The 16028-nt window shown below is 41.7% G+C and overlaps 2 protein-coding genes across 2 annotated transcripts in view; both read left to right on the plus strand.

Moving 5' to 3' along the window:
- Window positions 1-140: 140 nt before the first annotated feature.
- aspa (aspartoacylase) lies at window positions 141-9610 on the plus strand. The gene is made up of 6 exons (XM_026181087.2): window positions 141-664; window positions 2475-2670; window positions 5089-5182; window positions 5978-6085; window positions 8186-8295; window positions 8490-9610. Exons 1-6 carry the CDS (start codon window positions 423-425, stop codon window positions 8679-8681), a joined length of 942 nt encoding a protein of 313 aa, XP_026036872.1. The 5' UTR covers window positions 141-422; the 3' UTR covers window positions 8682-9610.
- A 2849-nt stretch (window positions 9611-12459) lies between these two features.
- abr (ABR activator of RhoGEF and GTPase) overlaps window positions 12460-16028 on the plus strand; it is a 119301-nt gene continuing 115732 nt past the window's right edge. The window contains exon 1 of the mRNA XM_026182397.2: window positions 12460-13410. Coding sequence (XP_026038182.1) covers window positions 12594-13410 — 817 coding nt within the window. The 5' untranslated portion in view covers window positions 12460-12593. The remainder of the gene's footprint in view (window positions 13411-16028) is intronic.

Here is a 16028-nt window from a genome sequence, read left to right on the forward strand (position 1 = left end):
GTACACATTAAAAGACAACTGAAAGTACTAGAATAAGGATATTTATAGGTTTAGGGTTTTCAATGTTCTTTTTGGATCCCTCTTTAAATGACTACTTAATGTAAGTAACGTTTTATTTTGAAAGAGCATCACCGGAAACTCTTCTTGTCCACAGTTCTGACAGTGACAGGTAAACAGTGGGAGGAACCTGGTTAACGGGAGTTTCGCCTGCAACCCCAGTTATCCGTGTTCAACTTTTTTTTTCCACGCACAGTGACTGACCACGGCAACCCAGCGGGCACGTTACGTAAGCGTGCGGCGTCAACAGGCATTTAAACAGCGAGGCTGGGAAGCTCCAAGCTGGAGAACTTTTCCTCTGCTTCTTACGCCAAGGAGACCAGCGTGTCTTCATCCACACTCTGCACAGTTACTACCACCCGGGCATGTCTTCTTACAACAACACGGCGCGCTTCAGCGAGGCGAGGAGAGTGGCGATTTTCGGAGGGACACACGGAAACGAGATGTCAGGCGTGACGCTCGTTAACCTGTGGACGAAGAACGGCACCGAAATACAGAGGAAGGGAGTCGAGGCCGTACCTTTTATCACCAATCCCAAGGCTGTGGAGAAGTGCACCAGATATGTAGACACGGATCTGAACCGAGCCTTCACCCCAGAAAACCTAAGGTAGGTACGCCTCTGGAGTCTCTGTTGAACTACATGTTGAATGGTAACTTCCTGCTGGCGTGTAAGAGATGTAACGTCAGGATTTACTGGCTTTATTTTGAACTGGGTCAGCTAAAGAAAGGGCACCCACGCATACTAGATGTTTGTCTTAATTAATCGCAACCAAGCAGTGGAAGATGTCCCTACAGTCCGTGGAAAAATCTAATGACTGCACAATTATGCAATATTATTGGCATAGCCGTTTGCATGTGTGCGCTGTACCGGACAAATGAGTCAACGTAACACAACGCGACATATCAATGTATCCGTAAGAAAGAAAAGGGGCTGCACATGTCTTTAAAATATGATCCATCACGTGGACTTTGCCATCAAAGCTTTACTATGGCAGGTAAGCTGGGACGTGTGTGTTTACCATCGGTGGCGTCTCCCCCTCCGTGCCCCCCTCTGCCAATAAGAGCAGAGCAGCAAGTCCCCTCCTCCCGAACTTCAGCTGACTGTCGGCCTGCAGGAAAAACGTGAGCGGAACGTGACCGAGCTGCAAATGATTGAAGACGTTTTTTAGTTTGTTTGTTTGTTTGTTCTTTTTCATGTGCACTACACCGTAAAACGAAGTCTTACGCAAACGCTGGCCCTTGTGATCCCTTGTGTCTGTTCGTGCACACAGCCCATTTAGAAATGTGGTTGGATAACAGCATCTATTCATTAATCATACAAAGTGTTATTATGGTGTGCATTTTCCCTGTCATCTGTATGCATTTACTGAAGTACAGTTTTAAAATTATTGCTGCATAATATTTTCCTAAAATTCTCATTGAAAAATATCCTTCATCATTTGTAGTAGCCCTTTTAATGGAGTGCAGCTAGCACCATATCACTTAAGTGAATTGAGCGCTGAGCATATACAGAGGTGACACATAATTTCTTAGCAGTGAAGCTGAAGTGATGCCCAGAGCTCAAACCGAATGAGTGAAGCGTTCCGGCCTCATCGTACAAGCATTAGTTGACACTTTAAGATCTTCTTCAGCGCTCTCCAGCATGTTCACTATTTGGCCTCTCTGAAGGCAACATATAAGAAGATTAAACAGTTGGAGACTCTTTCCAAAAACAGCTCATCATGATGTCATTCCCCCCCCCCCCCCCCCCCCCCCCCCCTTGTATAGAATGACATCTTCCCTCAAAATTAGCACCCGCTTGACCCCTTCAGATGAATTTTGGGAGTCCACTTCATCAGCTGCTGCTTACACTGTGCTTGTGTGCTTATTTCCCAGCAGTCCAGACAATACCGGACAGTCTCTGAAAACAGGGAGTAAATGACAGATGTGAGGGAGGCAAAACAACACAGACAGTAGAGGTGCTATTCTGCTATAGCGTGGAGAATGACCTAGACTGGTTGGTGTTTTGAAATGCTTTATAAGAGCGTGAAAGTGGGCAGCACTCGTCCTCTGGTCAGAGCACGGCCCGGGGGCAAAATACACTTTGGAAAGATCCTAAGACTTGGAGTTAATGAATACAGTTTCTTCTTAACTTTGACAGAAGGAGGCCACTGGCCTACTGAATGCAGCTACTACTTCCCAGCATTGACTCCATGGCTGCCAATACTTTAACCATGAAGTTCTGCATGTGGAGTTTAACCCCGACATACTAGCCTTTTCCCTTTTAGCCAACCGTTAGGTTAAAGTGTATGTAGGACACTCTTGTGTAAATAATTAACATGATTCATTGTTCTTTGAGCTGACTTGTGTGATAGTATGTGAATAGTTAGGCTTGTGGCAGCTCTAACATGCTTTATGTGTTTGCACACACCCTGCAGTGCCCCAGGTGGAAATGACCTGCCCTATGAGGTGCTGAGAGCCCAGGAGATCAACAGGATATTTGGTCCCAAAGGAAGCCCGGAGGCCTACGATGTCATCTTTGACCTTCACAACACGACATCCAACATGGGCTGCACTCTGATTCTGGAAAGCTCCAAAGACCACTTCAATCTGCAGATGATGAACTACATAAAGGTGGCGGCCTTGAGAATACAAACAAACATATACACTGTAGGGACTTTTTTATGAGAAGAGCTATCACACCCTAAAATCTGACCACCCCTCTGACCAGTTTACACAAACAGTGGTGAAGCCTGTTGGGGCGCTACACTTATGCTCGCAGAACTGTAGTTACATCCAGTAACTTCTAGTATTTGAGAGGAGCTTTTGTGGAACCTTTTCTCTACAACCGTTGAGACATTTTAACCACGCACTTCAACTGTAATGACCGGCAAGCTTAATCAGTGATGAAAAGAGTAGTTTGGCAAGATTTGCAGTTTGTTAAAAATCGACTGATGGTTAACATGGAAAAAAAAGAGTACTGAGACCTAAACGAGATAAAACAATCACTGTCATCAAGTGCTGCCATTATATTTGCAGAAAGTCCAAATTATATATCATTATTCAGCAGGCATCATTGCGACTGTATAATATTACTGCATGATTGTTCCACTCATAGTCTGTGCTGCACACTGTGCAGTATGTGGAGAAACACGAGATGTAGCTCAACTTCTCAACCTGTGTCGTTCTCTGACCTCCGTCTGAGGCTGATCTGTTTGCTGAGCTTTAGTTGAGATAGTTGAGAGATGTAAATCCATCCATGTTAGGCTCATCCAAATACCCCAGAAGGATCCTTGTTGTCTTTGTACTCTCAGCCAAATTCCCAGATGAGCCTTAGGAGATAATATAAACCAATAGATGTTCAGTGTCTCTCTTACAAGATGGATTTTATCTGACAGCATTAAGTAAAGTAAGTACAGATGAACTGGGCTATAATTACATTGTTGAGAATAAAATAAAAAGAACTAAATGCTTATTTTTTTATTCCTGCCCTTTTTAGTGGGCCTCCCAAGGGACAAGTGGAGGAGATGCCAGATGTTCAATCCAAGCAAAACCAACTAAAACAAAAACACATGCAATGAAAGCTACTTAATAGTGATGACTAAGGAGAGCAACAAAACAAACAGGGCTCTAATTGATTGTGGATTTAACACAAAAAAAGGGTAAAGTCACTGTTTTGAAAGCACTGCAGCAATGTATACATTTATTTTTGTCCTTGGAACCTTTCAATCTGAAAGAGAATATCGTTAGTCAACACTTTGTAATAATTATGTAACAACACCTGATTTTCTCTGGTGTAACCAAAAGTTATAATTCTGCCAGTAAAACATAACTTTAATTCAAGCAATTCTTCTTTCCACTGTAACAACGAGAATTTCATAAATGTCACAGATCTGTCCAAAAATCTTGGACGTAACCCTAACAAGCTTGTTCTCAGAGGAGTCTGTGGCATGTTTATTGTGGAGAGCTGCTGTACCAGAAGGTCTCAGCATAATCAACATGGTGCTGAACTAGATCTGCCCTCCCAAAATGTTTCATACTTGACTGTAACACAGGACTTCTTTGCTGACTACCAAATGGGATAAAGGTGCCAAAATAATCAACAGTGCGTTTGGGTATCATTTAGCCCAAAACAGTGTTGGCTATTGGCTGATCAGGACATTGTCCAGTGTTGGACTTCTCAAATATTTTAGTGATAAACTGCATGTGTAACAACAGCTTTACACTGATTAAATCCCACATGGGAACTAACAAAGAAGCATAAAATGCTCCAGAGACAGCAAATCTTTATAAATAATTTGTTTTAAGACGTTAATACAACCTCGAAAATTCACATTGCTTCATGGTAATGACAAGGCAAACCCCTCTTATTACTTTACATTAACTTCCATCTTAAAATGCCAGCTGTTGCATTCCTTTCTCGTTCTTAATAACAATCCATGGTGAGCACCTGCAGGGAGGAGAAATGAAGCCAAAAGCAACATGTCTTTTGTACAATACACCTCACGGGAAATGCATTCTTAAGTTTTAAAACTGTAAACTGCCCCACCAATACACAGACATCAGTTATATAAGGATTCATAGACTTCATAAATATTCACCAGCTTAGTAAATGCCTCCGGTTTAGATGCTGTGACTTCAGGCGCTTTGCTCGTGTTTGTTGATAATCGCAAACGCACAAGGTAGAAAAGGGCTCAGGTCTAGTACGGTACCGATTACTCTGTCTCATACTTTGAAGGATTTACCCCTCGGCAGATGATCTGAACCGCTGCCAGTTTAATGTTAGAGAAACAGCTTTTAATTTAATGATGAAGGCGACCACTATGATGGTGTTCCTTCTGAAAAGGATTTCGAGCCTCTGCTGACAAACGAAGATAGCCCACCAGCTTAAACTTCATTCCCCACACAGTCGTTTTTGATACAGCGTTAGTTGGTTTAGATTTCATTTTCCATTCTATCGAGCACGACCGTAACACCTTTGCCTTTGTGCGTTTGTGTTTGGCTTTCTTTTATCTGCTTTTTATATGATGTTCTTGTTCTCTTGTCTTGTAGAAAGCCATGGCTCCAGCCAGTTGTCTTGTTCTGATGAATGAACATCCTCTTCTGAAATATTCCACTTCACGCTCTGTCGCCAAGCACCCTGTTGGTGAGTCTCTGTAGTCCAGCCAGGTTTATCTGTGGACAGTGGCAGAGGTGGATTAAGAAAAACAGGTTTTAAAGCCATTGTTTTAAAGAAGGGGGTTCAACCCCGAGCACGTAATGACACAAACTGTTGTTTTTCAGCACTTTCTAGTTGCTTTGTAGGTGGTGTTTGGCTGTGTGGTGTGTCTTTGTGGTCAATTTTGTGGTGATTCTAGCATATTTTACAGACTAACAGTGTACAGAATAACAAATATCATTATGGGCACTTGTAAGCTTAACCCTTGTGTTGTCCTCGGGTTAAAAATGACCCCTAGGTGAATAAAGTGTGAATCATTTCTTAATTGTTGATTTGGTAATTAGGTCTTTCGATCGCATTTATTTTAATCGCTTGGTCGTATCGCAGTTATTTGGAGTTCTTTTTGTTTCCTCTGTGGTTTTTCATCCCTTTCTTGCCATTTTCAATGCTTTTTCGTCATTTTGCACATTTTTGTGGTCATTTTGTATCTCTTTGTGGTCTTTTAAATGTTGTCGTTTCAGTTTCCTATATTAAACCTGAGGCCTTGTGCCTGTTTTCTGTGTAGCCATGATTCTCGAGCATGCAACCGTGTATGACTTTTACTGACTCTTGCAGAGCAGCCACTGCATCGAGTACAGTCATGTTTGGTTGTGTGCCACCCTCGACAAATCCCAGCTAGCCCTTAGCCCTTACACATTTAACATATCTAACTGGAGTATACGTTCAGCTGGTAGAAAATCTTTTACTTGCAGATGAATCATTTGATTGTTTTCTTCTATGTAGGTTTGGAAGTGGGTCCTCAGCCTCAAGGTGTTTTAAGAAGCAACATCTTTGAAGCCATGCGAGTGATACTGAAACATGCTCTGGACTTTATTGAACTCTTTAATGAAGGTGAGACTTGAAGTGTTAAGCTGTAGTCACATTTAGCTACATGACAACAGGCTGTGTCACAAGACTTTAAAGGGTTATAGCACTGCAGCATAGTGTGAAGAATGAATGACCTCTGAAGTAGCTCTTACAGAAGTTACAAAGTATTAAACAGTGTTCAGAATTTGGGCTCAAAAACAGCAAGTGTGATTCATAATGTGTTATATAATAGAAAAGTGAGTTGTTTACCATCTGTCAGCATCCCTGTGATGAGAAACGTTTTGTGACAAAATGCCCATGGGTGACCATCTGACTCATCCAGATGTACCTAGTCCTCGCTCTCTAAATTTATCTGCGTTACGCCTCCACTCGGCTCGTTCTCCCCCCCCTAAACGAAAGAGTGTTCTCAGTGTTTAGGTGCAGGGCAGCGTTTCCCTCATATCTTTACGGAAACATGCGATCTGTGCCAAGTTAGACTTGCAGGCTGTTGGTTTCCCCAACTGTCCCGCTGTTGAAAGGGCCGCTAACTGGGAGTTGGTCAGTTTCCATGTCATTAGGGACTGGCTGGCACTGGGGTGGTAGTCTTCTGTCTTAGGACCACCGTGGTGATAATGAATGTTCTGGCATGGTGTTGAAGCGGTGTTCCTGCGCTTTGCAGCTGAGCAGCATGATGAAACAAGTCCTTTAGCTATACAAGGCTTGCTCAGAAGGATAGCCCCCCCCCCCCCATTAAGCAGGGAAACTAAAACTTCAGAAGCATTTGTCCTTCCTGTTCCGCACTGCTACTTGCATATGAATACAGCTGAGTGCAGGTGAAATGGTTGCCTAATGTCAGAGCTCTGCCAAACATTACCAAACCTCGTGTGTAATTCCTAAGGTTGAACAAGGACACTCTGGTTTCAAATCACAGTTGAACAATCTCATGAAAACTTGGCAACTTGTCCATTGTGTGACATTAGTTTGATTTATGTTTTACTGTGTATTTTATGCCCATCTTAATATAAAGTAAAGGTAACGTCTTTTTTTCCACTAATCTGTACTTCAAAAAATAAATAAAATCAAAACCAAGTTTTAAAATGTTACTGAGCTCGTTACTGTGGTCCAGAGTGAAAAATCTACATACGTAATAATGCAGAGGTAATATAATGCATATTATCTTTATCTGTTTGATAGCAATGTCACGAGTTAGATTTAGCTGAATAAAGAAAGCGGTAGACAACAAGATTTTGGTGACGACTGCACTTAAGCACCTTCTCTGAGCTCTGTTTTCAGGTTTTCTCAGGCCAATCAGAGTTCTATAAAGATCAGGCAACTATTATAAATCCATCAATGTTCTTCTGCTTACCCTGCTTATTCATCTTAGCAAAAGTTTGGTTACCCTTTCACCAGTCTGTCATAAAGAGACAAACACCTGCAGCCAGTTTAGAATTGCCTCTTAATTAACCTAACAAGCATGTCTTTGGACTGTGGGTGCAAACTGGAGAAATGGTAAATGGCCTGTATTTATATAATCCCACAGAAGCACAGGAAGAGCACACAAAGCAAACTCCATGCACAAAGGCTGTTGGGTTTGAACCCAGGAGCTTTTTGCTTTCAAGCTAAATTGGTAACCACTGCACCACAGTGCCAGTCAAGTATGGTATAGTAGCATAAAAAACAGACAAGTTCAATTGGGAAGCAAGGTGCATTTGTTCAGTGAGTTGTTTTTTTGTTTTTTTTTTAACAAGCTGCCCTTCAATTCAACAACTGCTAGGTGATGCAGATGACTTTTCACCTGTAAGAGTGGGGCTTTACCTTCCATGTGAAGATAAATTTCTGCACTGACTTAATGTTAATGTTTGATCTACTGGTCGTCTAGGAGATATCGCGACTCGATGCCTTAACGTACTACAGCTTTTATACCCTTCTGAGGACCTATAATAAAGCTGCCCTTGAAACAGTTTGTTAAATAGTGTTCGAATGTTTATTTAAATCTATTTTTCTTCTTTTTTAATTATTTATTTATTTTTTTAGGCTTGTTCTAAACCCGGGGACATTAACTCTGGGAATTCAGTCTAACTCCAGCTTTCATTATGTTATCCCAATCCACTCACATACTCTCTCTGTGTTTTCTGTGCTGTTTAGGTGTGGAGTTCCCTCCTTGTACAGTTGAAGTTTTCCGAGTCCTCGAGTGGATCGACTACCCCCGAGACGCCAATGGAAACATCATAGCCATGGTTCACCCCAACCTGCAGGTAAATATTCAAATTTAGAATTGCTCTCACCTTCAATCTCTAGCATTCATGTCATGTTTGGACCGTTGAGTCTATAAATGTGCTGCTTTAAGGAGGAAATGAGATTTCTTTAGATGACGTGAGGATGTATTGTTTCAGTTTAAACAACATACTCGAGTTACTTTCCCTGTGGCTCTTGCTTGTTATTGTTGCAGGACTGTGACTGGGAGCCGCTGAACCCTGGTGACCCAATGTTCCAGACATTTGATGGAAAAACCATCCACTACCAAGGCTCCGGGACGGTCTATCCCACTTTTATTAACGAGGCAGCCTATTATGAGAAACAACAGGCATTTATAACCACCAGGCGAGAAACCTTGGTAGCAAGTGCCATCATAAAAGCATGAAGAACTGTTTCTTAAGGCTAACAGCAATCATGATTATGTATTAGCCACAGGAGCAAACTGTATCAAGATTTTGCACTTTGCTCTGTTAGAAAACAGCAGAAATCCTGCAGGTTAGATTCCATCTTTTACAAACTGATTTAGGTTTTTATGCATTCACTATCGGAAAATCACTTAACTATGCAAAGAACATTTGTGCAGGCACTGTGACAGTCTTTGATCTGAAGACTACTATATTATTGTGAGAAGTATTTATGATATTGTACATATTTACATTAAATCAACTAGATTTTTATTATATTAAAGACTAGGCCTAATCATTGATGGCTCCTCAATCATCCTAAACACTCCTTTTACGTTTCCAACTACTGCTCAGGAAGGCTGTGTAGAGGATCGTCACCTGCAAACTTTTGACTCAAACTGTAGATGTTTGTCTTTTTTCTGAAAATATATTTGTATCACGTGTAGGGGTGGGGGGTTGTTTTGTGGCCTTTGATACTACCTACCTGTAACTCCGTTGGTTGCATCTGTGGTGCTGTCCTTTTTTTGCCTTAACTGAGATTTCAGAGACAGTTGTGCAACAAATCTGGAGTAGAGTTTTGTAGATTTTATGTCTCGGTTAAAAGTTTCGATTACAGTCTAAGATCTCTCCCACATAAACCAGATGCAGTGTGAGATGTGTTTTTATAATATATCTGTCTATTTTGATATACTTGTATTGTAAGTTTGCTTTCAAAGGGATGCATAGAACTTCGCATCCTGGAAAGCATATTTACTTTTTAATGTTTTCATCTTTATGTTGTCCCAAAGTGTCTCGCTGTGGTCTTAGACTTGAGCAATATATCTGTTAGAATCATTTCTGTGATTAGTGAAATTCACTGTACTAGAAGTCCTGCGGAAATGATCCTACCAATAAATGTTGTACTACTGTGTGTTTTACTATGTGTGCTGCTTTGACTCACGCTCGTTTAGTCCTGCAGGGCATGTGGCCACAAGAGGGCGTCATGCAACCACTGATTAAAGTCCCTCACACCATGCACTGTGGTGCAGTACAGAATATACTGGAGGGTGCAGCCGGTGGAATCGTGTCCGAGCCAGTTGTTTTGCTCCTTTGTGTGTCACTGGTGCATCATGTGTCACAAGAACCTATCCACTTTTACAGCAGCTCTCCTGATCACAGAGCTGCTGACCCACTAAGGAAAAATTGCAGCTCTCTACTTGTGTGGTATTTTTTTTTTCTTTCTTTTTTTTAAACACTTGACCCATCAATATGTTTCAATATGTGCACTTTCAATGCCTTTATTTCAAGTACTCTTGTCCCATAAGACTTTAGGTATAAGCTTCAATACAACTTTGACACTTACAATATTATATATTTTATATATTATACATGTGCCGTACCGTAGAAGGCACCCATATGTATTTACAATGACACTAAGTGCTGTAATTATAACATAGCTGGATAGTTTGTTCATGCGTCTCTCTTTTTGTTGATGGCAGCAAAGAATTCGAGTCACTATCTGAGTTTAGTGTTTCAGGAATCCAAGGCATCTGGATTTGAATGGAGGTGAAGGAGTGCTGAGAGGTGTGTGGAAAAGTTTAAGAATATGTTCACTAAAAAGGGTTGGATAGTAACACAGAGTACATACCCACAGCTTGTTGGGCTGGAGGTGTTATTTAAGCTGTGAATATATGACACACACTCACACAAAAGGGAACTCATTTAACAGGCATTTTATAATATTGTTACATTCTGGTTATCTATTGAGCACCTCTGATCAGTGTGGTAGGTGTGGTTGTAGCTGCGAAATGTAATTAAAGCAGAATTCCAGCTTTGTGCACACTCTTCTGCATCGTTTACCCACTCAGGTATCTGTCGACTGAATACCACACACTGAGCAAACTTGTTTGGTGTGTGTTTCACTGATGTTAAGCGATGAAATGAGTAAAGCATGAGAAGTATGGCTGGATCAGCTACACAGTCATGTTTATGCAGTCCCCAAAGCTAGCTGTCTTCATTATAACTTGTAGACTAACCAGGAAAAGTCCACGTTTTATGCTTTCTTTGTCGTATCAGGCCTGTGATTGGTAATCTAGCTTCATAGCTGGTCGTAGTCTTTGTAGACTATTCATTACAGTAACCCAATACAGGCCCCCAGGCTTGCAATGAGTGCGGATCAATGGCCACTGAAAGCTTTCAGGAGAATGATCTTTCAGTTCTGGGCGGTTATCCAAATGGGCACTCAGAAATACCAAGCACCCATCTCTGCCTGCACCCGCCTCTCTCTGTCTGCACAGATAACTTTCTTCTATGTTGTATAGCATTACACTCTATTTTACTGGAAGGCTCCTGTCTGGCTTCTTACCAGGCTCTTCTTTAATATTATCAGGACATAGCTGCATGAATTTTGATAATCATGCTTTACGTTTACTTTTTTATGGAAGATGAGTCTCCCAGAGATGGGCTCTGTTCATATGAAAATCACAGACATGGAGAGTCTTCAAAATGACACATACTTAATTATTTACCAGCTAAATGTCCAATAAATATTTTTCTGCTGTGCCACAAATCAAGATGGGGAATCAAGTTGACCTTTTTTTCAACACACTGTTTAGCAATCGTTAACTAGCAGGCTTGAAAACAAGGAGGAGAAGGAGGATGTGTGCTTGAAGTTATAGCATTGAAGAGACAGGTGCGTGTGAAAGGTTTTTGTACATGAGTTCCTGCAGTATTTTTGTTTCCTCTGCAGACAGATAACAAGCTACCTGATAGATAAAAAAAAAGAAAAAGAAAAGTGCCTCGTCCCTTCCTTAATGTCAAACCACCGAAACCTGTAGCTATAGGGAAGCAAACCAAACATCTGCTTTCAGTCTGCTTGGTCTGCAACATTACATGCTGCCCAGTGTGCCCGTGTATATATGTATGCAGCTGAAATGTGGTCAGGAGGAATTAATTTTTTGTGTCATTTAAAGCAACTTGCAGGTTTTTGAGCTTCCTGTATATCATTAAAGGTTTTTAAAATGTGTCAACACTGTAACAAGATTTGTTCAGCATCTTTGTTCAACAGACCACCAGTGTGGCTAAAATAGAAAACCACAAACAACAGAATAGAAACAAGTTGACAGTATATTTAGATCAGCAGTGTTTCTTCACAATAGACTGAACTGGCAAAGATACAAACTACCAAACAGATCAACCTTTATCTGGAATATAATTTCTTTTAAATGTGCACCACCAAGCACGGTTGCTTTCCTGTAGCAGTGCTTGTTGCATTCAGATCCTGTCGGATTTTTTTTATGTTATTATTATTATTATTATAAGGTGTGAAAAGAAATTCAAGAATAACGTTCAAGTAAAACTGGTTAGTTTATCCGCAGATACAGTGTTAGCAATCGATGGAAATATTAGTCATGAGTTATAATATTCTAACATCCCTGCCCTCATCCTTATAATAATTGTTTTTATTTTTTTTATTTGTTGTTGTTTTTTCTGTTTGCTTGTTTTTAAACATTTTTTTTTTGCCACCAGGCTATACCGCACACATCCACTTCAGAATCCGCGGTATTGATTGGATAATGCTGTCACGAAACCATGGCCACATTAATTCTCCCAGCGGCACCTGAACGCACCACGTCTGGATACAGGAAGTCTCGAAACTTTTCAGCGTAGTGGCAAACTTGTCTGCATTAAACGCAGGAGTGCGCCGTGCGCCAGTTACGTGTAGGAGGTGCAAGATGGTCAGAAAGTGCTCAAGTTAATACCGTTTATTTGTTTGTTTTTTCTTTTCCGGAAAACAAGTGAGAAAGGAACGTGGATTTACGCGACAGTGTCGGTGAAGACAACAGTTAGCTTCAATATTTTCTGACTTGCATGACAAGACTGCGACGGGCGTGAAGCCCCGCGTGAACATCAATATGTGGGAGCAGGAGGAATTCGAAAAACACTGGAGGAAAGAATTTCCCGACGGAAAAGTACCCCAGATGGATTTGAACTCTGTAGAGGACATCGAGTCCGAGCTGGAGACATGCAAAGCCAACCTGAAGAGGCTCCAGAAGGCTCTGGCAGAGGAGAAATTCAAGGTGATTTACCTGGAGACCACCGTGGCCCGACAGAAGAGAAACGACCCGGAAAGGTTTGAAGGCAAAGATGAAAACTTTAACGCTGACATGTCGACCTTTTCCAAAACGGAGAATATCAGGAAACCGCCGCGGCGGGACGCCGAGCGTGACGAGGGGAGGATGAAGGCGCTGGACCCCGGTGGCATGAAGCACCACGCTGCGGGTAGCAACACAGCGGGGCTCACCAGCTCCTTCGGCCGGGAGCGAGGCAGGTTCAGCGGCAAGATGGGCAAACCAGTCCCTATCCCGGTTCCGCCACAGAAGCCCATGTTTTGTAGAGTGGACACGGCCCCTGCCATCGTCCAGCGTGCAAATGACAACGAGGAAGGCAGCGACCGGGAATATGAGGATTTGGAGCTGAATGAAAATTTCGTCAGGAATAACTTGTTGGCACCAAAGACTGCGGGAAGAGACGGTCAGAAGACTTCCAGCGCTCACCGGGACAGCCGGCGGCCTTTCCGCCACAGCAGGGAGTTTGACTCCGATGATGGCAGACTGTCACCGTCCTTCCCCCACATTCAACGCAGACCCTCCCGAGGCTCGGGGTGCAGCACCCCAGAGAGGAGGAGTGATGGGTACCTGAGCTCCGACCACGATGACTCCTCTTCCGCAGGTAATGTCAACACCACTGTCGCCGGTAATGGCTATAAATAAGAAGTGCAATATGTAAATTAGATTTTACTACATGAAATGGCCTGGTTGGAAGATCATTGGCAGCTAAGCTAGGCTTTAATTCTGGATTTATAGTGTAAAAGCCAGATGGGATCTGTAGTCAAGCATTTTAAACGTGTCAAAGGCACAGATGTCAGGGAAGGGAAGACCCAAGGCTCCATAAATCATATCTACAGGTAGCAGCTTACTTCAAACTGAATTAAATGTGGCATGTTTTTATTTGCAGGGTGCTTTTTTTTAAGCAACCAGTATGAGTACTGCAATTGATTTTGTGCTCCAGTACTCAGTCATTTACAGCTGATCAGCAGTGTTATGCAATTCATCGGTTTCTGGCTCTTACTTCCTCCTTCCACAGTGAAAATAAAGGAAATCTCAGCAGATGCAAATGCACTTATGTTAGTCAGTGATAATAATACGAAATCAGTCTGTATTTTGGCACGAGTGTGCCTGGTTTAGAGATGATCTTTATTTGTTTAAAACGCAAGACGAGGTGTATTCATGTAACCCCATTTTAGCTTTTCAGATTCACCCACGGAGAAAAAACAAGTTTACCGTGTGCCAAACTAATTGCTGAGTGCTGTTACAAAATATTTGTAGTATTGTCCTGGACAAATGCACAGTGCAAACACCTGTTTCTCTGCTGTAGTCTCCAGTAGCTTATTTTTGCATGCTGAATGGGGCGTGTCAAGGAAATGCCATTCTTTTAAAAAGCAAAGGGTATGGTCTTTAGACCAAATGTCACACTTGTTCTGTTGGAAATATGTTTTTCTGTGTTCTGACTTATTTTTACGCCTTAGTTGCTCAGGTTGTTTCATTTACCAATATAACCCCCCCCCCCCAAAAAAAACCAACAACAACAAAAAAACAAAGGTCAATAAAGCAACACAGTTGCCTAGAATAACTTCTCTTAATAACTGCTCTTCAATGTTCTCACACAAGTCAGACTTGTGCCATGACTTTTATTTCTACTAAGTGTCTTGCATGTAACTCCAAACCCTAGTTAATATTAAGCTGAATTTACCTTCAAATAATAGAGATCTGCGTAACAGATCAGTACTTTTACTTTATTAATTTTGTTTTTGCTTGATCAAGAAGAAAATGTTTATCAGCGTATGACTACCTGACTCTGCTGGATGGAGTGGATTTCATGAAACAAATAAAACCCTGTATAAGTGTGGCTGAGGAACAGATCCATAATAGACTAAATGCTCTAAGTGGTGTTGTAGATATCAGACATTAGGAGAACTACCACCTGTTATAACAGACCTACTGCAGGATAAGGTAAGCAGTAGGTGTAAAGATAAGGACAGGATTTCCTTTGCAAAGCCCCACTCGAGCATACCACTGGCTTTTTAATCATGTAGATTAGAAGGTTAGCGGTTAAATGAAACCATCTTCACTTGTGTGAAGTACTCTACATTGTCTATATTGACCTTGAAGACAAAATGTTCCCTTTCTATATCAGCAATCTGTAAGAGGTCTATAGTGTCACATCACCCTTGAAGGAGCTTCAGTTCAGTTGGTGGTAAATACAGATACAGCCACATGCACTGAACAGTCTGGCGTCTTTTATGATATGAGTCATATTGAGCATGTTGGGATGTTAGTCAGTGGATTTATTGTAAACGGACTTAAAGTCCTGTTCTGATGTCATGCAAGTGCTGTTTGACGCAGTGAGTTCAGGAGTTGAAACACCTCACAAGTTGCATGAGTAACCAGAAAACCAGCATAGAGGTGGCTGTGCATGTTGTGCATTTCACTGCTGCAATGCATGGTTCTGGTAAACGTATATAATGTCAGCTTATCTTATTTTAGCTAGGGCTGTGTCTTTATTTGTAGAAACGTCAGTGATGAGCTTTAGTCTACAAGGTGGTTTGAAGTTAGTCAAGATTTTTCTTCCATGCTGTTGTTAGTCACTTAAAGGTCGCACCTCAAAGTTAAGATTTGTTTAACTTGGCACTGAGCTACTTTATGTCATTGCCACAAGTCTTTATGACATTTGTGGCACATTGTCTCTTCCTGTGTCTGAGGCCTGTAAGAGTTTCGTACAGGCCTCAGTATAATTTCTGGTAAGGGCTTGGCAGTGGTTTCTAAAAACTCCAAACGGGAAAGCAGAATAAAGTGGGAAATTGTAGAGAGAAGGGAGACAAAATATGAATAAAAGACAAAAGGGACGAAGCACAGATGTTTTCTGAAAGAAGAAAGGGTTGTGGAGAACACTCGCCCGTGACACTTTGTATCTGAGGTGAGAGGTGCTAAATATTGAACTGCAGAGGTGCTTGCAGTTCCTTGCATGTGTCTCCCCATATTTCCTGTCTGTGTGCTGGACTGGACAAACATCCTTTATGTCTACTTCCATATTTACAACGCATGCCATCGGACCACTCGTCCAACTGTCAACAAAAAGCGACGCAGAACATTTTCTTTAAGGCGTCCTTTCATCAGAGGCGCTCACAGTGGTCAGAAATTCCCTCGTAAACTGTAGGGCAGGACTCTAAGAAAATAATTTACTTGGAAGCAAAGACTGAGCTTAAGTAATAATTTAAATACTAATCCAGG

Source organism: Astatotilapia calliptera, chromosome 10 (genome assembly GCF_964374335.1).
Source record: "Astatotilapia calliptera chromosome 10, fAstCal68.1, whole genome shotgun sequence".
Taxonomy (NCBI): Eukaryota; Metazoa; Chordata; class Actinopteri; order Cichliformes; family Cichlidae; genus Astatotilapia; species Astatotilapia calliptera.

What these genes read in the sequence shown, in the direction of transcription:
- aspa (XM_026181087.2), top strand. Translation starts at nt 423, where the DNA reads ATGTCTTCTTACAACAACACGGCGCGCTTCAGCGAGGCGAGGAGAGTG. An exon ending in TTCACCCCAGAAAACCTAAG is followed by an intron (nt 665 to 2,474) that starts GTAGGTACGCCT and finishes CACACCCTGCAG; the next exon opens with TGCCCCAGGTGGAAATGACC. An exon ending in TATTGAACTCTTTAATGAAG is followed by an intron (nt 6,086 to 8,185) that starts GTGAGACTTGAA and finishes TGTGCTGTTTAG; the next exon opens with GTGTGGAGTTCCCTCCTTGT.